Source organism: Macaca fascicularis, chromosome 16 (genome assembly GCF_037993035.2).
Source record: "Macaca fascicularis isolate 582-1 chromosome 16, T2T-MFA8v1.1".
Lineage (NCBI taxonomy): Eukaryota > Metazoa > Chordata > Mammalia > Primates > Cercopithecidae > Macaca > Macaca fascicularis.
The window spans coordinates 15,688,613-15,711,138 of record NC_088390.1 but is presented as its reverse complement, the minus strand read 5'-3'; the positions used below and the strand labels follow the sequence as shown (position 1 = coordinate 15,711,138).

The 22,526-nt window shown below is 47.5% G+C and overlaps 1 protein-coding gene across 5 annotated transcripts in view; it reads left to right on the top strand.

Annotated features, from left to right (window-relative positions):
* Nucleotides 1-22,526, top strand: part of TRIM16 (tripartite motif containing 16) — a 56,076-nt gene that overhangs the window by 15,578 nt on the left and 17,972 nt on the right. Inside the window, exon 1 of one of the 5 annotated variants that reach the window (XM_065532799.2) lies at nt 16,716-17,299. The exons of the other annotated variants lie outside the window; for them this stretch is intronic. Coding sequence (XP_065388871.1) covers nt 16,802-17,299 — 498 coding nt within the window. The 5' untranslated portion in view covers nt 16,716-16,801. Of the gene's footprint in view, nt 1-16,715; nt 17,300-22,526 lie in introns of those variants that run through there. 5 annotated transcript variants of the gene reach the window in all.

Sequence of the window (22,526 nt, the reverse complement as noted above, 5' to 3'; positions counted from 1 at the left end):
CCATGACATGGGTGAATCTCATACATGTTTTATTGAGTGAAATAAGCCAGACACAATAGTGCCTACTGTATGTTTCCATTTATATGACGTTCCAGAACAAGCAAAACTAATTTATAATGATGAAAATCAGATTCTTAGTTGCCTGGAACCAGGCATGGTAGAAAGATTGAATAAGAGGGCATGAGGGAGCTTCCTGGGTGCTGCAAATATTCTCTATCTTGATTGGGTGGTGGTTACCAGCATGGAGTTATTTGTCAAAACTCATTCACCTGGACACTTAAAATAGGTGAATTTTATTGCGTGTAAATTATACCTCAATAAAGTTGAGGTAAAAAAGCTTTCTCTGAGGGTGGGTACAGTGGCTCACGCCTGTAATCCTAACATTTTGGGAGGCCAAGGCAAAAGGATCACTTGAGACCAGGAGTTCAAGTCTAACTTGGGCAATATAGTGAGACCCTATCTCTAAAAAATAAAAATAAATAAATACATAAATGAAAAGCTTTCTCTGGATGCAGAATGGAGAATGGATTGGCAGAAGCAATGAGTAGATGTAGGAATTCTAGTGTGGAGCCTATTGCCATAATCCAGGTGAGAGACAATGATGGCTTGGACTCTAATAATGGCAGTGGAAATATAAAGGGTAAAGGGTTTGGAGATGTGTGAGATGTAAAATGGTGATGGGATGGACATGGGTTGTGAGGGAAAGAGTGGAGGTAGGGATGCTCCCTGGGTTTCTGATTTGTAGTCTAGTTGGGTGCTGGTGGCAATCTCTGAGAAAAGAACCATGAGGAGGGTCAAATTTGTTGTGGTGGGATCTGGGAAGGCCTTACGTTTAATTTTGGATGCATTAGATTCAAGGTGCCTGTGAGAAAGTCAAGTCTTTATACTTAGAAAGTAGTTGGATATACAGGTCTGAAAATTGAGCTGAGACATCAGTTTATGAGCCATAAACAGGTGGTAACTGAAGTCGTAGGAATGGATGAGCTCATCTAGGAAGAGAGACTAGGTTGGGAAGAAGAAGTGATCTTGGGTTGAACTTCAAAGAGCCTCTCACCTTTTCAGGCAGAGGAAGAGGAATAAGAAAATTGGACTGAAAACTAATGGCCACCGAGATGTGGGCAGCCAGGAGAATGTGTTATCACTTGAATGTTACCCATTCATTATCTGGTTTCCTGATACATTATGTTGTTTCCTTTCCTTTCGTTTCCTTTCCCTTTCCCTTTCCCTTTCCCTTTCCTTCCCTTTCCCTTCCTTCCCCTACCTTTCCTTCCCCTTCCCTTCCTTCCCTTTCCCTTTCTTCACCTTCCCTTCCTTCCTCTTCCCTTCCTTCCCCTTCCCTTCCTTCCCCTTCCCTTCCTTCCCCTTCCCTTCCTTCCCCTTTCCTTTCCTGACAGAATCTCCCACTCTCACCCAGGCTGGGGTGCAGAGGTGCCATCTCGGCTCACTGCAAGCTCCACCTTCCAGGTTCGCACCATTCTCCTGCCTCAGCCTCCAGAATAGCTGGGACTACAGGTGCCCACCGCCACCCCCGGCTAATTTTTTGTATTTTTATTAGAGACAGGGTTTCACTGTGTTAGCCAAGATGGTCTCGGTCTCCTGACCTTGCGATCCAGCCACCTCGGCCTTCCAAAGTTCTAGGATTACAGGCGTGAGCTACCGCACCCGGCGTTGTTTTCTAACTTAGAATCTTACAGTAACCCCAACAATCAGACAAAACAGATAGTACTCTAATTTTACAGGGGAAGAAACTTGAGTCTCTGCAGGCAGATGGCTTCTAGTGAGTGTCAGGCAAATGGCTGAGCTGAGAATCAGCCCAAGTCTTCTGACTCCTAGATCCTGAGTGGCTCTGTTGGTGAAGACACTCACTGAGCCACCATAGGAGCTGTGTCAACAAACAGATTTGCTTTTACGTTACTGTTTTCTAATTATTTAAATTATGCATTGTTATTTTACAAATTAGAAAATATAGGAAAGCACAGAAAGATGACTACCTACAATGATTTCATGCAGACACCCAACATTACCATTTTTATCTCTTCCTGGTGTGTACATTTACACGTACATACACTTAAAGCTCTTCTTTTGACATAGTTGGGCCCGTAGTGTACAATCCACTCTACAGCCTTTTTAAAACTACTTAATGTGATCCTTTTCTCATGCCATTAAATAATGAAAAGTTGGTTTTCAGTGAGTTGTATAGCAGCAGCTTAGAAAAGCAAATAATAAAACTTTCCAGGAGCAAACACACCCTGTTGAGCAGGTGGTTTACAGTACCACCCAACTGCCTATGCCATTTTTTATTTTTATTTTTTGAAGTGGAGTCTCACTCTGTTGCCCAGGGTGGAGTGCAATGGTGCCATCTCTGCTCACTGCAACCTCCACCTCCCAGGTTCAAGCAATCCTCCCACCTCAGCCTCCCAAGTAGTTGGGATTATAGGCGCATGCTATCACACCTGGCTGATTTTTATATTTTTAGTAGAGTCAGCGTTTCACCATGTTGGCCAGGCTGGCCTCGAATTCCTGCTCTCAAGTGATCCGCCCACCTTGGCCTTCCAGAGTGCTGGGATGACAGGTGTGAGCCCCCACACCCGGCCCTGCCTGTGCCTTTTAATGTACTCTTTAATAAAGCCAAAACACCTACCTTCACTTTTTGGAATGGAGAGTGGCACAGGAAGTAAAGTCTCCAGAACACAGATTTGTCATCCCTACCACTCTGACATAACCTTGGAGGGTGTGGGTTGTGTGTCTCCGCCCAGTGTGATGTTACCCTCCCACAGATAGGCACTGAGGGATGCACGGCCCAGCTGCTCTACCACTGGCCCAAGTCTGAAGAAACATTCACAAACCTGCTAGTGAGTGACCACTGCCCTTGGATCCACCTCACAGGCATATGTTTCTAGTCTATGAGGACAGAATGAACACACTCTTCCCTAGGTTCCCAAGATGAAGCCACACCGTATTTGAAAGATGTAGCTACCAGTATCTCTACTCTCAACTGAGGGAAACAAAACCAATAGGTCAATATAGATGTCAAGAGAGGCACCAAGCAGAAGCCTTCCAAACCAACACAGATTGAGAAGCCACATAGTCAAGTCCGGCGTGGCAGGGGGAGCACACTTGCTCTAGAAGTCATTGGAAATAGTGTTTCCTGGTTCTTGGTCGGGGCAGCAGATATAAGACACATCATGACATTGATACCGTGACAGGAGCCACGTCACTCAGGAAGCCTCCCCGAGGCGCATTTTCCAGGATGTAGTCTGTCTAGCTCTGAGACGCTAGAGCCGATGGGTCCTGCTGGGGAGAGAGCGCAGATCTTTTTTTTTTTTTTTTTTTTTTTTTTGAGACAGAGTCTTGCTCAGTCGCCCAGGCTGGAGTGCAGTGGCGCAATCTCCGCTCACTGCAAGCTCCGGGCCTCCCGGGTTCCCGCTATTCTCCTGCCTCAGCCTCCCGAGTAGCTGGGACTACAGGCGCCCGCCACCTCGCTCGGCTAGAGAGCGCAGATCTAAACAGAACAGGGCGTGTGTGGCCACAGGTCATCTCTGTCTGGATCACATCAGTGTTTTGCCCACCTTTGTTGTCATTCAAACTCCTGACCTTAAGTGATCCGCCCACCTCGGCCTCCCAGAATGCTAGGATTACAGATGTGAGCCACCATGCCTGGCTGGCTTTGACTACTCTCACTCTCCTCCAGCTCTCATATTTACTTCTGTGCTTTACAAATTCTGTAACCAGTTGTGGCCAAACCTGATGCTGAATAGATTCATACTTTTTCAGCTTAACCCAAGCCTAGGTTCCCTAAGGCTACATCCAGTCCTACTACATGCTCTGTTTTGAGTTTCACCTATGCCCGCTTCTCTGCCCTAGAAGAGAAGATGGGATCACCTGTGCTGCTTCTTCAGCCTTAAAATGGATTTCTTGCCCTTTTCTCCCTTTTTAAGTATCAGTGTATGAAATCCACCTGTACCACCCTTTCTGCTGTACAGCCGCTACTGTGTCTGGCTCCTGGAACCTGTTCTGCTTTCATAGATGATCTCGGAAGCAAATGTTAACTTCATTTTTAAACCCCATCTTAGCGGATGTGTTGCTGTGGTCTGCTTGTATTTACCACGGGGCCTGTACACACCACGTGTGGTTTTAATCAAACACAGTGCCCTCATTTGTGGCCACATGGGAGACCCATAACCCGATATAGCATCCTGGGCTGATGACAGCACTGCATCTGACCAGACACGGGATTGACCCAGGGGTGGGTAAGCGGAGGGAACGGGATCGGCCAGAGTTCTTTCATGGCATTCATTGTATGGAGACCAGTAGGGACAAGGTCCTTTCCCGTTTTGGACCCCAAGCTGTAAGGAGACAGTTTGGGCCACTATTTGGCATCTTTCTTGGCACCTGGAGAGAGTATATCATTTAGGATGCTTCCGGCTGGAGCAATAAGGACACATTATCTTATATGACTTAAAGCCTGAAAACAAGCAGTTTAGATAGTTTAACAGCTCAACAGTGTCCCTAGGGCTCTTTCCGTTTTTCTGTGTCTTTAACCTCAGCTTACTGACCTAGTCCTCACGTTGGTTCTCATGATTCACAGAAGGCCTCTGCAGCCTGAGAAGCAAAAATATCAGTCAAATTAGAAGGGAAGGTGGAATTCCAGAGATATTGTAAATATAGGACTGGCAGCTGTGCTCTTCGTGGGCAGGGCTTGTGTCATATTCTATATTTATTTTGTGACCTCCACAAATAAGTATCTAGTGTTCAGCATCTAATGGATGCGGAATAAATAATGAATAAATGAAGCGATCCTGAGTGGAGAGGAGAGTGCCATGTGCAAATGTTTTCCAAGTTATTTGCCAGGCCAGGCCAGACTCTGGGACAAATGGACATATCCAGAGGGCACTTGGGTGGTTGGGAAAGAGTTAAAATGAGGGAAGATGTTTCAGGAGAAAGAATAAATGCCAGTTCCCGAGGGGGTATTGTGCCCTGGTCCTCCTCTCTTGAGGAGGAGAAGGCTCCCAAGAGGACAGAGCTGAAGGTCGGTTAGGAACTGAGGGTTCACAGCCCAGCTTCTTCACCACCAGCCCAAGTCTAAGGAAACTCACAAATCTGCTAGTGAGTCACCACCTCCCTCTCTACTGAGCAACTGTAAGATACTTAGGAGTAGCCCTGCCCTATCCCAGAATTAGCCAGAATGTCCCCACATAGCCTACCAAGACCATTTCTGGCCCTGAAATCACCAGTGTGCATTTGAAGTCTGACTCCACTATATATCATGGCTTTGGGCCAGTTACCCAATCTCATTAAGTTACTGTTTTTTCATCTGTAAAACCCTGTCTCATGGAGATAATGTATTCCCGGCTTAACACAGTCCCGCATAGAATGGGTAGTTAGCTATGATGGTGCTGGTGGTGGCGGGAGCAGTGGCAAGTTTCAAAGGCAGATCTGCTCTCAAGCTCGAGACAACACATGAATGAAAATCACAGCTTTGTGCTAGAAATGCTCTTTGATTGGGAGTTGAGGCTGGCATGTTCTAAGGGTCTAACTACGGGAAAGATGAAATTTAAGAACTGAAAACCAAGAGATTCAAAATAGAATGTGTGCGATGTGTGTAAATAGTAGAAGAAACGGGTGAGTATCATGAAGTTTAAAGAAAGCCCAGTGAAGTAGTGGTAAGGAATCTGGGACTCATGAAAACTGGAGGGACTCAGGAGCAGCCACTTCCTATCCCAGGATCCACAAGAAGGTCCCCCTCAGTACCTTTTTTAGCTTTGGAATCACAAGTGTGCATTTAAATTCTGACTCCATCGTTGGGAGTCAAATGGGAGTCCCCATTTCTGACTCCTCATGGAGAAAGAGGCTGGTTTTCCAAATATCTCTTTTAAGAGCTGAGGACACTCCATCAATGTTCTTTTCATACATCATCAGCTTAAATTTGCGAAAACTTCTTCATCCCTGAAACAGTTACCACTGGCTGGCAGGCTGCAGTAACCAAGTCTGGTGCAGATAAACAGAGCCCATCCTGGGAGCTGGAGTGCATGGATGTTGGAGGGTCATGTTTTCTAAACTGTGGAAGAAAAAACAGAAAGCTATATTCTTCCAGGAGGTATTTAGAACAGAGGTTGAGTTTGGGATTCAGATGCCTGCGCCTGTGTAGTGCACTTGCGGGACACCCCAGCAGGGGCCTCCTAATAGAAAACGCATCCTGAGAGAAGGAGTTAAGTATAGGCTTAGCTACACCTCAGAATTTCAGGGTCAGAGTGGGAAAGTGGTTCTAAGTAGGCCAGAATCTATCACTAGGATCTGCTCTCAAGCCAGCTTCCGTGGCATCATGGAGCTTAAGGGAGAAAAGGCGCTCTGAGTAAAGAGAGAATGAGCAGTTTCCGTAACATTGGAGGGACACATTGTACCAGGCATCCTTGCTCTGGGCTTCGTCTCACAAACAGAATATATTATACTTCATTACCAGGCAACCTGGGCACCGTTTGGACTGCAGGGCATCAGAGGCAGCCATGGTAGGAGAAGAAGGTGCCCAGTGGAAGACAGTGCTCCAGGGACTCCAAGAAACGCTGAGAGGAGGGGTCGGGCAGGTCCAAGACCCTTGCTTAGTACATAGGGACAGGAGCTGCGAAATAAGAATGTTGCCTATAAATGTGACACGCTTCTGGGGAAGTTGGGGTTTTCTTACATTTTAGAGAGAGGAGGGTGATCCTTGGCCAGTGTCTTGTCTCACAGCTTAAGAGAACTCACTGGAAGGAGCCTTCAGCTTCTCAAATCCTGCTGTGTTTGTGCCCATAATATGATTAGCATGCAAGTTTCTTTGCATTTGCATGATGTGTTCACTTTCATTTTCTCACAAACTGTAAGGTTTTTGTAAGGTTATTGGAGCAGATATTACATCCCCATTTTAGAGAAGGAAACAGATTCAGAGAGGTAAGCTACCTGCCAAGGTCACACAGCTAAAAGGTGCTGGGATCAGGACTCCGACCACTTAACACTTCTAACTCCAGATTTTCTTTCTGACCATAACAGGAGCCCTCTATAACATATACCATTTACCAAGTCTTCTGATTAATATGGCTGTTTCCTTCCTACTAAAACACTCTTGGCAAGGCAGTGGTTATTTCGCTGTCACGGAGGCAATATCCCCTCTGTGTTCCCTTTTTTTTTTTTTTTTTTTTTTTTTTTTGAGACAGAGTCTTGCTCTGTCACCCAGGCTGGAGTGCAATGGCGCGATCTCGGCTCACTGCAAGCTCCGCCTCCCGGGTTCACGCCATTCTCCTGCCTCAGCCTCCTGAGTAGCTGGGACTACAGGTGCCCGCCACCATGCCTGGCTAATTTTTTGTATTTTCAGTAGACATGGGGTTTCACCATGTTAGCCAGGATGGTCTCGATCTCCTGACCTTGTGATCTGCCCACCTCGGCCTCCCAAAGTGCTGGGATTACAGGTGTGAGCCACTGCGCCTGGCCCCTCTGTGTTCTTTGGAGCATTCTTGCTGCTTTCTTTGCTTCCTGAGTTTATGCACATGCTTGGAGGAGGGCTGCCTCTCATCCCAGGAAACCCACATACAGATATTAGGCTTCCTCCACACAGACAATCAGGGTATAGAAATATGGAGTGTTTAACCATCTGGTTTTCAGCAGGGAGGTGGAAATCAAAACCATTTGAGCAAATGAGTGTCCCAGGGGAAGTGGAATGAAGAATTGAGCTTCAGTGGCTGCTGAGACATAAGCCATCCATAGGGGATTTGGCTGAGGCCGACTATGTTATTTATAAAGAAACCGGCTCGTCCTCTGGCCCTGGCCACAGCAATCGAGGGAGGGGCACATTTTTGGCCCTTGAATGAACAATGTTTTTTCCTTCCTTTGTTGAGAGATCTAGGTCAGCCGTCCTTACTTATTGTTTAAAAAAAAGAAAAAACAAACCTCTCAGTAAATATTGGGAAGGTGAAGGGTGGAGGGGATGGTTTCCTGAGATTCCTTCCAACACTGAAGGGCTACACCTCACTAGTAAAAGCAAGAGGACCCTCACCCCCACCCTGTAACTTGTTGCTACCTGAAGGTGTCTGTCCGCTTGCCTACCTGTGTGCTCCTATCGAGCAAGCCCAGCCTGCCCCGCCCTGGCCATTGGCCCTGCTGAGCTGCTGAGCTGCTTCTCTCAGTGCCCTGGAGGCGTTCACACCTGGCCTGAGATAAGTCTGCCCTTTTCGAAGGTGAGTACGGCTCCCTGGAATGTGTGGTATCCCAGCAAATAGCAAGATTAGAGGTGCCCATTTTGACTGGGAGCTGGACAGCTGCCCAAGTTCTAGAAAACCAACAGTGCTGAAACAACAATTGGCTCAGGGCCTCAGGGGAGCCGGCCTGGGAAACCATCTCCTGTCCCAGGACAAGAGAACTGTTGTTACAGATTTTTTAAAGATTTACTTCATTTATTATGTGTAGGTTGTTTTGACATTTTTAGGCAAAACCCATAAAGGTAACTAGAGTTAGATTTGTGTGATTATTTGGGTTACATACCAATGTTACAGTTATTACAGAGGTTGATATGGAGGTTCAACAAAGCATCGTTCAAACGTGCTATGTGCCGCATAAAATGTCACGCCCTTGTGTCTGGAATTTACTGAAGGTCATTTGAGATGTGGTCAAATTCTTGAGCTCTCCATTTCCAGGGCATTGCAGACTCCCCCAAGTAGGTTTCTAGGTGGTCCAGCTGCTAATTCTGGCCCCGTAAGCTTGGGTGGTCTGAGAAGTGATCAAAGTGGTGCCTGTGCACCACAGCCACACCCCACTGGAAGACAAAAGAGAACCCTAGAACTGCCCAGGACTAGACCTTCAGAGGCTTAGGGGAGAAATGACTGTGCTGCACCTCCTTAACTGGCAGATGTCTGTCGCTGAGGGCACAGTTGAAGCTGACTTCGGTGTTTTCTTCATCCAGTAGTGGGGTCCTTCAGGCTGTGTGCCAGGTACTGAGCTGGCGGTCTCGTCTTCTGTACCAACAGGTGTGTCCTCCTGTCTTTGTGAAGGGAAGGCACGTGCAGTGCCCTGGGACAGCCCCTCCTTCTTGGGGAGGAGCCGTCATCACAGCAATCATGTTCTGAGACTAGGAGCAACAGCCCTTAGTGTCTGTAATCCGCTGTTCTTCTCACCTTTATTTTGTTCCTTTGTTAGTGGTAATTAATTACCAAAGTGATCCAAGAGGCCATCTTATTTTAGGAGAAAGACAGGGCTGGAGACCAGTTTGCTGATAGTGACCCCAAACCAGAAAGTTCACTGGGCCCGCACCTCCAGGTAAGCCAGGAAAATTCTGGGCTGGTTTCTGGAGGAGTGATGCGACTTCCAGCTCAGTGGTTCTCAGACTTTGAGATTTTACGAGAAAAATTGCAGAGTGAATTTGGAGGACTGACTTAGGTGTCGCTGTTCCAGACATTCCCAGTCCTATACTCATTGCTATTATTTCAGAAAAGATAAGACCTTTAATTCCAGAAAAGGGGGAGGACATAAGCTCAATAAAGTACAGTCCCATAAATCAATCAAATTCAGGGTTACGATCGGTTTATTATTTTTATTTCTCTCAGTCTGATGGGCGGATTTTTCTTGAAGTCGGGTGGACAAATATTACCTGTGTTTGTGAGTCATAGCTCTGCGTGACTCAGCAGAGGTACAAATGAAGAAAAAAATCCAGTGAGATTTCTGAAGAGACAAATGAAAGGCTGCTTTTGCTTAGCAAAAAAAAAGAAAAAAAAAAAAAAAGCTTGGATGGCTTTTTTAGCCAGAAACTGCTAGAGAGAGTCTTTGGGTTAAGAAAACTCTTCTTCCTTGAGTTAACCTAGAGTCCTCAGAGTGATGGCCTTAAACCCCTAAACCAGGAGGGGTCCTGTTGGCAGGCATTGCTTATATCCTTTCAGAGGACATAACTTTCAGAGTTTGTCCATTGGTGGGATTATTTGTCACAGACCCAATGGGGTGAAAGCTGAATAATTACCTGCCTACTACCAATTGCCTACCACATCTCTTGGTAGCGTTTGAGTCATCAGAATTCGGGGTGGGGATTCCTCCCTCAATTCCGGAAAGGAATCCCGAACCACACCTTGACCTCACATTCCTAGTGGTAGGTTTGGTTTAGGAAAACAGAATATCTAGGTGAAGTTACATTTGTTTTGTGAAGACAAGAGAGACACTTCATTTTATGCAAGAGAGACTTCATTTTAGCCCCTGAATGCTTGGGGTTAAGAGGAAGCCAGTGATGTCCAGTCAACACCTGATGAACCTGAGACATTTTTTCCACCGGGCATTTAAGCAAGCTGTAGGTAAAGTCAGAGAGAGGATTCTCAATTCATAAATTTGGAGGTTGGGATTTCTGTTGAATGCAAACTCCAGGTGTGAGGAAGGAAACTCAGACATGTGCTATGATATGAATGAACCTGGAGGACATTACGCCCAGTGAAATAAGCCAGTCACAAAAAGCCAAACACTGTATGATTTCACTTCTGTGAAGTGCCTCCAGTAGTCAAAATTATAGACAGAAGTAGAATGGTAGCTTCCAAAGGCTGGAGGGAGAGAGGGAATGAGGAGTTATTGGTTAATGGCTACAGTTTCAGTTTTGCAAGATGAAAAGAGTTGTGGAGATAGATAGTGCTGATGACTGCACAACAATGTGAATGTACTTAAAGCCACCGAACCATACACTTAAAATGGTTATAATGAGCCAGGCACAGTGGTGTGCACCTGTAATTCCAGCTACTTGGGAGGTTGAGACGGGAAGATCACTTGAGCCCAGGAGTTCAAGGCTGCCATGAGCTGTGATTGCACCACTGCGATCTAGCCTGGGTGACAGAGGGAGACCCTATCTCAAAAACAGGCAAACAAACAAAAAACCCAGTCTGAGCAACATAACAAGATCCTGTCTTTTAATAAAAACAGTTAAGATGGTAAATTTTGGCTGGGTGCGGTGGCTCAAGCCTGTAATCCCAGCACTTTGGGAGGCCGAGACGGGCGGATCACAGGGTCAGGAGATCAAGACCATCCTGGCTAACCCGATGAAACCCCGTCTCTACTAAAAAATACAAAAAACTAGCCGGGCTAGGTGGCGGGCGCCTGTGGTCCCAGCTACTTGGGAGGCTGAGGCAGGAGAATGGCGTAAACCCGGGAGGCGGAGCTTGCATTGAGCTGAGATCTGGCCACTGCACTCCAGCCTGGGCAACAGAGCGAGACTCCATCTCAAAAAAAAAAAAAAAAAAAGATGGTAAATTTTATGTTATTTGTATTTTATGTTAGGTGTATTTATGTGTATTTTATCACAATTAAAAATAAAAATAAATCCAGGTGTGGGTGGTGACCATAGGGTAGGTGGCAAGCATTTAGAAGCTAGATGCAGTAGCTCACACTTGTAATCCCAGCACTTTGGGAGGTTGTGAAGGGAGGATTGCACGAGCTCAGGAGTTTGAAACTCGCCTGGGCAACATAGTGAGACCCCATCTCCACAAAATTTTAAAAATTTACAAATTAATGAAATTTAAAAAAAAAATTTACAAATTAGCCGAGTGTGGTGGAGGACTTGTAGTCCCAGCTACTTGGGAGGCTGAGGGCTGAGGTGGGAGGATTGCTTGAGCCTGGGAGGTTGAGGCTGCAGTGAGCTGTGATTGCACCACTACATTACAGCCTGGGAGACAAAGTTTTGAGACCCTGCTTCAAAAAACAAAAACAAAACCAACCAAACAAAAAACAAAAACAAAAACCATTCAGAGGTAGAACATTCTGAGAATGACAGAGTTGGGGCAGAGGGAGAGGCTGGGAGCCAGAAGCGTAAATCTGCCACTAAGGGAAATGACTGAGAGGCTGTAGAAGACAGTCAGGAAGAGAGGAGGGGTGGTCTTTTGGGGCACATAAGGGGAGCAGGTTTTGCAAAGGGGCTGGGGAGGGGCAATGGTCTAGATGTTGTGATGGGGGCTGAGGGGGACTCCCATCCCACCTAGGCATAGGAGATGAGAGAAGGAGCTACACGGTTGAGAGGTGGCAGGAGAAATTGTCTTTGGGGGACATTCAAATGTTGGTTAAGACAACAGGCAAAGCAGAATCTAAGGAGAGACAGAATATCAAGATGCCCCAGGGCTGCTTGGGAGCAAAGTGGGGTGGTGGCTGTAGAGCCTTTGAAGTAATAGGGAATTTGAGTTCAGAAGAATCATGTGACTTTCTAGCCTCAATATTTGGGTGCCGGAGGTTTGAGCATGGGCATTTGAGGCTTGATGGGATGTGTCACAGTCCCTGGAAGCAGGATCAGAGCTTGGGCCTAGTGGTATTCTGCTTCGAGGGTTGGCATTATAGGGGACTTAGAAGTTGTGGTGAATTCTGTGGTCCCAGAGGGCTGGAGACCAGCCTCCAGAGGGGCCACCACTCCCAATCCCATGCCCCTGCCAGACATCCCAACCTGAGCATGATGCCATCTCCCAGTGAGCTCGGACATTCTCTTAGACCCTGCCACAACAAAATTCCTCAGAGAACCAAACTAGAAATCGATTTACCGGCCTTGACTTAGGACAACATACTCATTTCATGGACAAGGAAACTAAGGTTAAGAGAGGACACAGGCTGGGCGTGGTGTTTCACACCTGTAATCCCAGCACTTTGGGAGGCTGAGGCGGCAGATCACGAGGTCAGGAGATTGAGACCATCCTGGCTAACACGGTAAAACCTCGTCTCTACTAAAAATACAAAAAATTAACCAGGCATGGTGGTGGGTGCATGTAGTCTCAGCTACTCGGGAGGCTGAGGCAGGAGAATAGTGTGAACCCGGGAGGCAAAACTTGCAGTGAGCCGAGATCACGCCACTGCACTCCAGCCTGGGCGACAGAGTGATACTCCGTCTCAAAAAAAAAAAAAGAGGGGACAAATGATTGGTGCAGGCCAGGCCAGGGCCCACATTCCCATTTCCTGTTTTCCACACAGCTATGGAATGTCTGCTAACTCAGCACTTCAGTGGGGCATTGATGAAGGGCTGAGCACTCCCATGAACTGCTCTGAAAGGGTTAGCCATAGAGAAGCAGGTACGAAACAATTCATGAGAGAAGAAAGGGTGGGAATGAGATAGGGAGGGAGAGAATGAGGAAGAAGTGAGCCACGTGGAAATCCAAGCAGACTCTATGCCTTCTGATTTCTACTGAAGCTGTAGAAAGGGCCAGGCAGGGCAACTACCTTTTCTTCCCCCTTCTCGGAGAGATCGGAGGCCCTGTGGCATGCAGGTGGACCAGTTTGGCCTCCAGTACCAGGTCACTCTGAAAAGGGGATTAAAAGTTAAGCACACTTGTCCGTTAATACTGGAGAAAACACTGACAATGGTCTGGACTGGGAGTAGCCAGTCCTGGCTGGAGACATGAAAACCATGGAATTAAATTCCAGAACTCTGATAGAAGCCTGTGTGACTTTGTGTGGTCTGAAAAGCTACTTTTTTTTTTTTTTTTTTCAATTTTTAAGAAGGACCCAAAATATAAGGACTTCAATGACAGGACAGCCATTCATCTTTCCGCATCTCATAGTGCTGTGGGATAATTAAGGAATCAGAGAGACTGAGGGGTTGAGGAGGATACTTATTTATTATTTAGGTGCACTGGCCCAGTCAGATTAACATCCAAAAAGACTGAGCCCTGAACAGAGTCCGGTTACCTTTTAAGCATTTTGTGGGGTGTGGGGAGATCTGTGCAGGGGGAAGCATATTACAGATGCAAGAAACAAAGACAGTTATTCAATTAAGACATGCAGTACATAATTTACTCTTCAAGGAAAAAACATGTTTTACAACTTGAGTTTATCTGCCTAGTGACCTTGTAGCTGCACAGCTGGAGAAACAGGGTCTTCACAATGCCTGGGAAAGGGAGAGATAAGGCTCACTGGCCACAGACAAACAGGCAGTTAATTTTTAAAGGACTTCAGCTCTTTCTCTTCCTCAAGGGGAATTGGGTTTTCTTACATACAATGAGTTTTTGGTTACACGTTCTTGGATTTATTTTAATTCCTGTTCCAATAGAACTGGACCTGAGGCAGCTAGGAATAGGATGCATGTTTCTGACCCTGGCCAGGATCAGAAAGCAGGAAACCTCTCCTGAGGGTCTTCAGCAGTGGAAGAGGGCAGTCAGGACAGGGACAGTGAGGAAACATTACATCGCTAAAAACAGCTACTTATGCGTATTCTATGCATGGTTGAAAATAAACAGCGCTGCTCTGGAATGAATTTGTAAAGTCTTCTGTGCCTTCCAACTCTGAGTAGTCACTAGGTCTCTTGGATTTCTGAAAAGTCCTAGTCAGTGACAAGAAACATCCCTGTGTTTATCTAGTTTGATCCAAATCCTGTAGAACTCACCCCAGAGGTGCAGAGCCATAGGGAGTATAATATCTTGGAACCATCCTAATGCCTAATCCCTGGGGCTAGCTGGATCTGACCCCTCCCCCTCCATCCGATCTCTCTCTCTTCCATTCTCCTTCCAAATCTATTTGAGTTCAAATGTATCTGATTAAATAATCCCGGGGAAAACTGTAGAAAGCTCTAGGATACAGAATTTGGGGTCCAGGTACCCTGGAACAATCCTGGATTCCTTCGTATCCATTTGCAAACGCTAGGTACACTGTGTATCCCCATCCAGGGGTCATGCCTCACAGCTCCTTTCTTCTAAGGAACTAGAGGCTTCCAGTCTCATGCCCTGACCATGTGTTATAGGCTGAATTGCATCTCTTTCTCCTACAAATGTGTATGTTGAAATCCTTGCCCTTAGTACCTCAGATGTGACTGTATTTGGAGAGAAAGTCTTTAAACAGGCAATTGAGGGTGGGCCATAATCTAGTCTCACTGGTGTCCTTAAGAGGAGATGAGGACACAGATGTGTACAAAGGGAAGACCATGGAAGACACGGGAGAAGCCACCTGCAAACCAAGGAGAGAGGCCTCAGAAGAAAGCAGCCCTGCCAATGACTTGATCCAGCTTCTAGAACTGTGAGGAAATGCATTTCTGTTGTTGAAGCCAGCCAGTGTATGGTTCTTTGCTATGGAAGCCCTGGCAAACTCATACACCATGTGTCTTAGTGTGTTTGTGTTGCTGTAAAGGAATACGTGAGGGGGTGGGGGTAATGTATAAAGAAAAGAGATCTTTTGGCTTTTTGCCAGGCTGTACAAGAAGCATGGTGCTGGCATCTGCTTCTGGTGAGGGCCTCAGGCCGCTTCCATCCTCAGGGGAAAGGGTAGGGGAGCTGGAGTGGGCAGGTCACATGGAGAGAGAGGAAGCAAGAGAGGGGGTGATGCCAGGCTCTTTTTAACAATCAGATCTCGTGGCAGCTAATATTAATAGAACGAGAACTCACTCATCACTGTGGGGATGGCCCCGAGCCATTCATGAGGGATCTACCCCCATGACCCAAACACCTCCCACCAGGCCCCACCTCCAGTATTGGGGATCAAATCTCAACATGAGGTTTATGGGAACAAATGTCCCAACTATAACACATGTCTAGGAATGTTTTGTTAAGTGGGCAAAAGGGCTATTAACCTGAAGGGGCTGAATGGAGCATTCTGTGGAAGGAGACAAGTCTTCCCTGACCCTCCTGATCTCCACTGAGTACTCTCGTGACATTCATCTCCTGGAGTTCGACGGACATTACTGGAATGTTCAGGAAGATAATGTGGAAAGGTCAGCATCAGAAGCATGCATCCTGGCTGGGCACGGTGGCTCATACCTGTAATCTAAGCACTTTGGGAGGCGGAGGCAGGCAGATCACCTGAGAATAAGGGTTTGAGACCAGCCTGGCCAACACAGAAACACTGTCTCTACTAATAATACAAAAAAGAGCCAGGTGTGGTGGCAGGCGGCTATAATCCCAGCTACTCAGGAGATCCAGACAATCCTGGCTAACACAGTGAAACCCTGTCTCTACTAAAAATACTAAAAATACAAAAAAATTAGCCAGGCGTGGTGGCGGGCGCCTATAGTCCCAGCTACTCGGGAGGCTGAGGCAGGAGAATGGTGTGAACCTGGGAAGCAGAGCTTGCAGTGAGCCAAGATCACGCCACTGCACTCCAGCCTGGGTGACAGAGTGAGACTCCGTCTCATAAATAAATAGGCCGGGCGCGGTGACTCACGCCTATAATCTCAGCACTTTGGGAGGCTGAGGCGGGTGGATCACAAGGTCAGGAGATCGAGACCATCTGGCGAACACGGTGAAACCCCATCTCTCCTAAAAATACAAAAAGTTAGCCGGGTGTGGTGGCGGGTGCCTGTAGTCCCAGCTACTCGGGAGGCCCAGGCAGGAAAATGGTGTGAACCTGGGAGGCGGAGCTTGCAGTGAGCCGAGATCGCGCCCCTGCACTCCAGACTGGACGACAGAGCCAGACTCTGTCTCAAAAATAAATAAATAAAATGAAAACAAAAGTATATAGCTTGTCAGACCACACAAAGTCACACAGGCTTATAACAGAGCTCAGGAATCTCCAGTCCTTTCCAGAGCAGGCACAGAGACACGTGGTCTTCAGCAGAGCCTATAGGGTACAGATGATTCACATAAGAAGTTTCAGGGCTGGACCTGGGGAGGAAGCCTGAGCCTGAGCCGGCTGTCCTGAGCCTGAGTAATCTAGCTGCCTTGTCGTCATCACATCTGGCTGCCATCCAATGCCAGGACACAGTAATGAGAGACTGAGCTTCCTCTGGGAGGGAGGAAACAGTTAAAATCTTGCAGCAGCTGCAATCATCTAGGCGTGGTTCTCTTGTCTGACTTGGGCTGCACAGATCCTGGGCCAAGGGACAGAAGAAAGACAGCCCAGGAGCAGAGCCTCCCAGATGGCTGAATTGGATCTGATGGCTCCAGGGCCACTGCCCGGGGCCACTGCTCAGCCCCCAGCCCTTCTCAGCCCAGACTCTGTGTCGGCCAGCCCAGTGGAAGAAGAGGACATGGGCTCCTCAGAGAAGCTTGGCAGGGAGACAGAGGAACAGGACAGCGACTCTGCAGAACAGGGGGATCCTGCTGGTGAGGGGAAGGAGGTCCTGTGTGACTTCTGCCTTGATGACACCAGAAGAGTGAAGGCGGTGAAGTCCTGTCTAACCTGCATGGTGAATTACTGTGAAGAGCACTTGCAGCCACATCAGGTGAACATGAAACTGCAAAGCCACCTGCTGACCGAGCCAGTGAAGGACCACAACTGGCGGTACTGCCCTGCCCACCACAGCCCACTGTCTGCCTTCTGCTGCCCTGATCAGCAGTGCATCTGCCAGGAATGTTGCCAGGAGCACAGTGGCCACACCATAGTCTCCCTGGATGCAGCCCGCAGGGATAAGGGGGTGAGTGCTTGGGGTCCATTCATCCATTTGGGAGAGGGTGGTGGGGGATGGTATGCCTGGCTGGCTGCAGCTGCTGGGTCCACTGACACCACTACTATGCGCTGAGCATACCTGAAACAGACGTTAGTCTCAGCGTCTGCCTGCTGGGTCAGTGTAAATATACATTGCACTTGGTTTTGGAAACTGTGGAGTAGGTTGCTCTGTCCCCATCTCTGTCCCACTGTCTCTGTGCGATCTCTGTCTGTGTCGCTGTCTCCTCCTGCTTGCTGGTTTCCTGCTGTGCCTTATACAGCTTTTGGTGATGTGTGTTTGGGTGGAGGGCGCGGAAGTTGTGGGGCTTAGGACGGTGATATGTCCCTCTGGCTGGATCTGCATGGCACATCCATTGTCAATTAATGAAATAAAACCTTGGCAGAAATTCAAGAGAAAAGAACAACTCTTTCTCCTAGTTTCTCTTTTTCTCTTTACCCCAAACAAGAGAGCAGTAGAACGGACCCCTCTGGAGATAACAGGAAATCTAAGAGCTTGAAAAGCGCTAAGATAGCAGAGAATTTGAAACTTAGGTCCAGATATAATGTCACAGGTGGCTGAGGGAAAATAAAAGTTCCTCACCAGATGGAGGTATCAGGAGAGACTAAGAAACATCGTGCTCATAGCCTGTCGTTTTTATTTCCATCAGATAAGGAAACTGTTTCTAGAACAACTCGTTTTTCTTTGCCCTAAAGCTAGATCCTGGAGAAGTTCCTGGAAATTGGTTTGGCACTTTATATGCTTTTTTTCTTCTACTTTGACTTTCAGCGAACACTTTTAGTTTTCAGTCGGGAAGTGTAGTTGACGTTTGTCCCACATTTCTTACGTTCATCATCAAGGAAGTTCCCTGTTGACACTGCGTGCAGATGGCAGACCTATGGCCATTTCTTGGCAAATGTTCCCTGGCATCAAAGGAAAGAGGTTTCTGGGAAAGGGGGTCTACTTGCCAGGGCCCCTCCTCTCTGCCAATCCCTAGACATCGATTTTAGCTGGTGCTAGTGGGATTGTTCTGGAAACCTCTGTATTCCAGATGCCAATGAGTCACCGTTTCCGGCCCGGGAAGCCACTTGCCAAATTGTTTCCAGTGTTTCCAGGGTAGGGAGTGTCCCATCTGGAGGACAGGTAGATCAAAGGACAAAGCTCCATAGAGTTGAGGAAAACAGCCTTCACTGAGTATTGCCATGTGCTAAATGCTTTTTGTGGATTTTCTCACCCAATCTTCAAATAACTGTGAAGTTATCTCATATCCTCATTATCTCCACCACACTTGTCCAAGCTCATAGTCGACTAGGTCACAGAGTGAGGAATGGAAGCCTCTGGAAAGCCATCCTACTGGAGAGACACGAAGAAAGGACACAAAAATCACAACATTATACTCTTTTTTTTGCACCAAAACCTGCCACACATATACAAGAATTTTATTATTTTTAACTGGAAAAGTGATGCATGAAGATGTTAAACAATAATCTCCACCAGCTGGGTGTGGTGGCTCACGCCTGTAATCCCAGCACTTTGGGAGGCCGAGGAGGGCGGATCACAAGGTCAGGAGATCGAGACCATCCTGGCTAACACAGTGAAACTCCGTCTTTACTAAAAATACAAAAAATTAGCTGGGCATGGTGGCACACGTCTGTAGTCCCAGCTACTAGGGAGGCTGACGTAGGAGAATCACTTGAACCCGGGAGGCAGAGGTTGCAGTGAGCCAGTGTCAGGCCACTGCACTGCAGCCTGGTGACAGAGGGAGACTCTGTCTCAAAAAATAATAATAATAATAGCAATCTCCACCAAACAGTGCAATCGAATTTACTAGGAAAGGAGGGTCCCCAGTCCATCCCAGATCACCAAACCTCCCTTTTCTCCTCAAAGACTAATACTGTCTACACTTTCTTGTTTCCTTGAAGAAATGTTCTATGCCTGTACCAACAGAGATACAATGTAAATTTTAAATATAGGGCACCTAATGTATTACAGAGACATGGGGTAATTGCAATTCCCAGCAGGAGGAGTTGTGTAGAGCACACACAGAACTCTGAATTCAGACATCCTAGGAGATAAACGTATAAGGTAAAATGAGGACAACTGAGGAATGGGCTTCAGGGCAGTTTGGGGCTGAGAAGCAACATGGCTTTAGGTACAGTGCTAAAGCCCCATTCACCAGACCCCTCTGCTTTCTGGTCTGCTTAAAAGAGTTTTTGTCCTTCCCATCCTGTGTCCTTGTTTTCAGCTCGGAGAGCAAGTTTACTCTGTAAGTGTAGCCACACTCTAGGTGGCTTGTCCAAATCTTAGAAGCCAAAAGTTTTCTTGCAAGGAGCCCAGGAGACCAGCCTAGAAGACACAGTACGTTGATGAGGCTAAAGCCTCCACCAGGGTGATTTTGAAAGTCATCAGACATAACTAAGGCTCCGGAAGCCCAATAGTCCTTTCAGCTAGCCCAGGCCTGCTGGAGTTACTCGCTGAAGGTCACTTTGGGTCGTGTGAAGGGCTAATTACTCAGGCAGTCATCCTGTGTATAGCAAACTGCAAACAGCAGGGTCAGCCATGAAGACACAAAGTGGCTGAGATCCTGCTTAGGGTCCACAGGACGACTCATTTCTCAGTTAACCAAGTGAGCCCTTTCTGAAGTTCCTATGGTTTCTAGCCACATTGGTGGGCAGACACTGTGTGCTTTGAGAAGTGGGTGTTCTTTGATTGTCTTTTCTCTCCTGTTGAGCTTCCAGAGCCCAGCTGTTTTTCACGGGGACCTCAGCACTTCCCTTTGACCCAGCCCAGCATCTCCAGGCCCCTTTGGCTTTTTTTTTTTTTTTTTTTTTTTTTTTGAGACGGAGTCTTGCTCTGTCGCCCAGGCTGGAGTGCAGTGGCATGATCTCTGCTCACTGCAAGCTCTGCCTCCCGGGTTCATGCTATTCTCCTGCCTCAGCCTCCCCAGTAACTGGGACTACAGGAGCCCGCCACCACGCCTGACTAATTTTTTGTATATTTAGTAGAGACGGGGTTTCACTGTGTTAGCCAGGACGGTCTCGATCTCCTGACCTGGTGTTCCGCCCACCTCTGCCTCCCAAAGTGCTGGGATTACAGGCGTGAGCCACCGTGCCCAGCCGCCCCTTTGGTTTTAAAAGCAGCTGGTCTTGCCTGCTGGCTGCCAAGTCTTCTCACCTTCTCTGAATCTCAGGCTTGCTATGTGGAAATGAGATCGTGTGTGTGTGAGTGTGTGTGTGTGTGTGTGTGTGTGTGTGTGTGTGTATGGGAAATCTGGACTCCTTCTATGACTGCCTTTCCTGTTTGTTCTGATCCATGAAGCAGGTATGGTTCTTTCGTGTTCCTCAACCATATCAAATGTTACTAAGTGCTTCCTATTGCTAAGTGCTGGGCTGCACTGTCTCGCCTCCAGGAGCTTGGACTCTAATCAGGAAGCCAAGATACACACCCTAACTCCACGGGGTACCAAGAGGCTGGCACAGTGCAGTTACTGTACCTTTGGAGCCAACCCTGGGAGTGAGGTCAGGGCAGGTTCCTAAAGCAGGAAGACCTGAGCTGAGCCTTGTCCTAGATCTTTGGAGAGCATTAATGCCAGGCCATGACACCGAACCTCTGCATCAGTCCCAGAAAGTTCAGGGCTGGATGCTGACTGCGGACACAGTCTCCATGGTGAGCAGGAGCCAAGTATCTAGAGCCAAAAGTATCCATGCTCATTTGGGGAGCAGTTAACTGGCATCACTCACAGCCTGTTTGCTGGCAGCCGAAAGGTGGATGATATGTGTATGTGGCCACTTGGGAAAGGAATTACTTGGGCTGGGAGCAGAGGCTCACACCTGTAATCCCAGCACTTTTGGAGGCCGAGGCAGGTGGATCGCCTGAGGTCAGGAGTTCGAGACCAGCCTGACTAACATGGTGAAACCTTGTCTCTACTGAAAAAATACAAAAATTAGGCCGGACACGGTGGCTCACACTTATAATCCCAGCACTCTGGGAGGCTGAGGCAGGTGGATCACGAGGCCAGGAGATCGAGACCATCCTGGCTAACACGGTGAAACCCCGTCTCTACTAAAAATACAAAAAATTAGCCGGGCATGGTGGCAGGTGCCTGTAGTCCCAGCTACTCGGGAGGCTGAGGCAGGAGAATGGCATGAACCCGGGAGGCAGAGCTTGCAGTGAGCTGAGATCGCGCCACTGCACTCCAGCCTGAGAGACAGAGTGAGACTCTGTCTCAAATAATAATAATAATAATAATAATAATAATAATAAGTATTCACATAGTTCAGAGAACTACTGGAAAAGAAAGCCATGAAGGCATCATTTATTTAGAATCCAGCCCTCTGAGATGGTGAAAGCTAAGGTATGATAATGTCTGCAACTTACTTTTATATTGTTGACCCCTCTCTCCCAAAAGGTAAATATGACAAATATTACAAATTTTTGAGTGGGCATGGTGGCTCATGCCTGCGATTCCAGCACTTTGGTAGGCCGAGGTGGGCAGAACACGAGGTCAGGAGATTGAGACCATCCTGGCCAACATAGTGAAACCCCGTCTCTAATAAATACAAAAAAAATTAGCCGAGCGTGGTGGTGCATGCCTGTATTCCCAGCTACTTGGGAGGCTGAGGCAGGAGAATTGTTTGAATCAGGGAGTCGGAGGTGCAGGGAGCCAAGATCGTGCCACAACACTCCAGCCTGGCAACAGAGTAAGACTCCATCTCAAAAATTAAAAAAATAAAAAATAAAAAAAAGAAGAAGATAATATATTGTCATTTGCAGTTGATAAGACTGTCTACATAGAAAAACGAACTATTGGCCAGGCACGGTGGCTCACGCCTGTAATCCCAGCACTTTGGGAGGCCGAGGCGGTTGGATCATGAGGCCAGGAGATCGAGACCATCCCGGCTAACATGGTGAATCCCCACCTCTACTAAAAATATGAAAAACTAGCCGGGCATGGTGGTGGGCGCCTGTAGTCCCAGCTACTGGGGAGGCTGAGGCAGGAGAATGGCATGAACCCGGGATGTGGAGCTTGCAGTGAGCTGAAATTGCGCCACTGCGCTCTAACCTGGGCGACAGAGTGAGACTCCGTCTCAAAAAAAAAATATTAGCTGGGCACAGTGGCGGGTGCCTGTAATCCCAGCTACTCAGGAGGCTGAAGCAGGAGAATCGCTTGAACCTGGGAAGCAGAGGTTGCAGTGAGCTGAGATTGTGCCATTGTGCT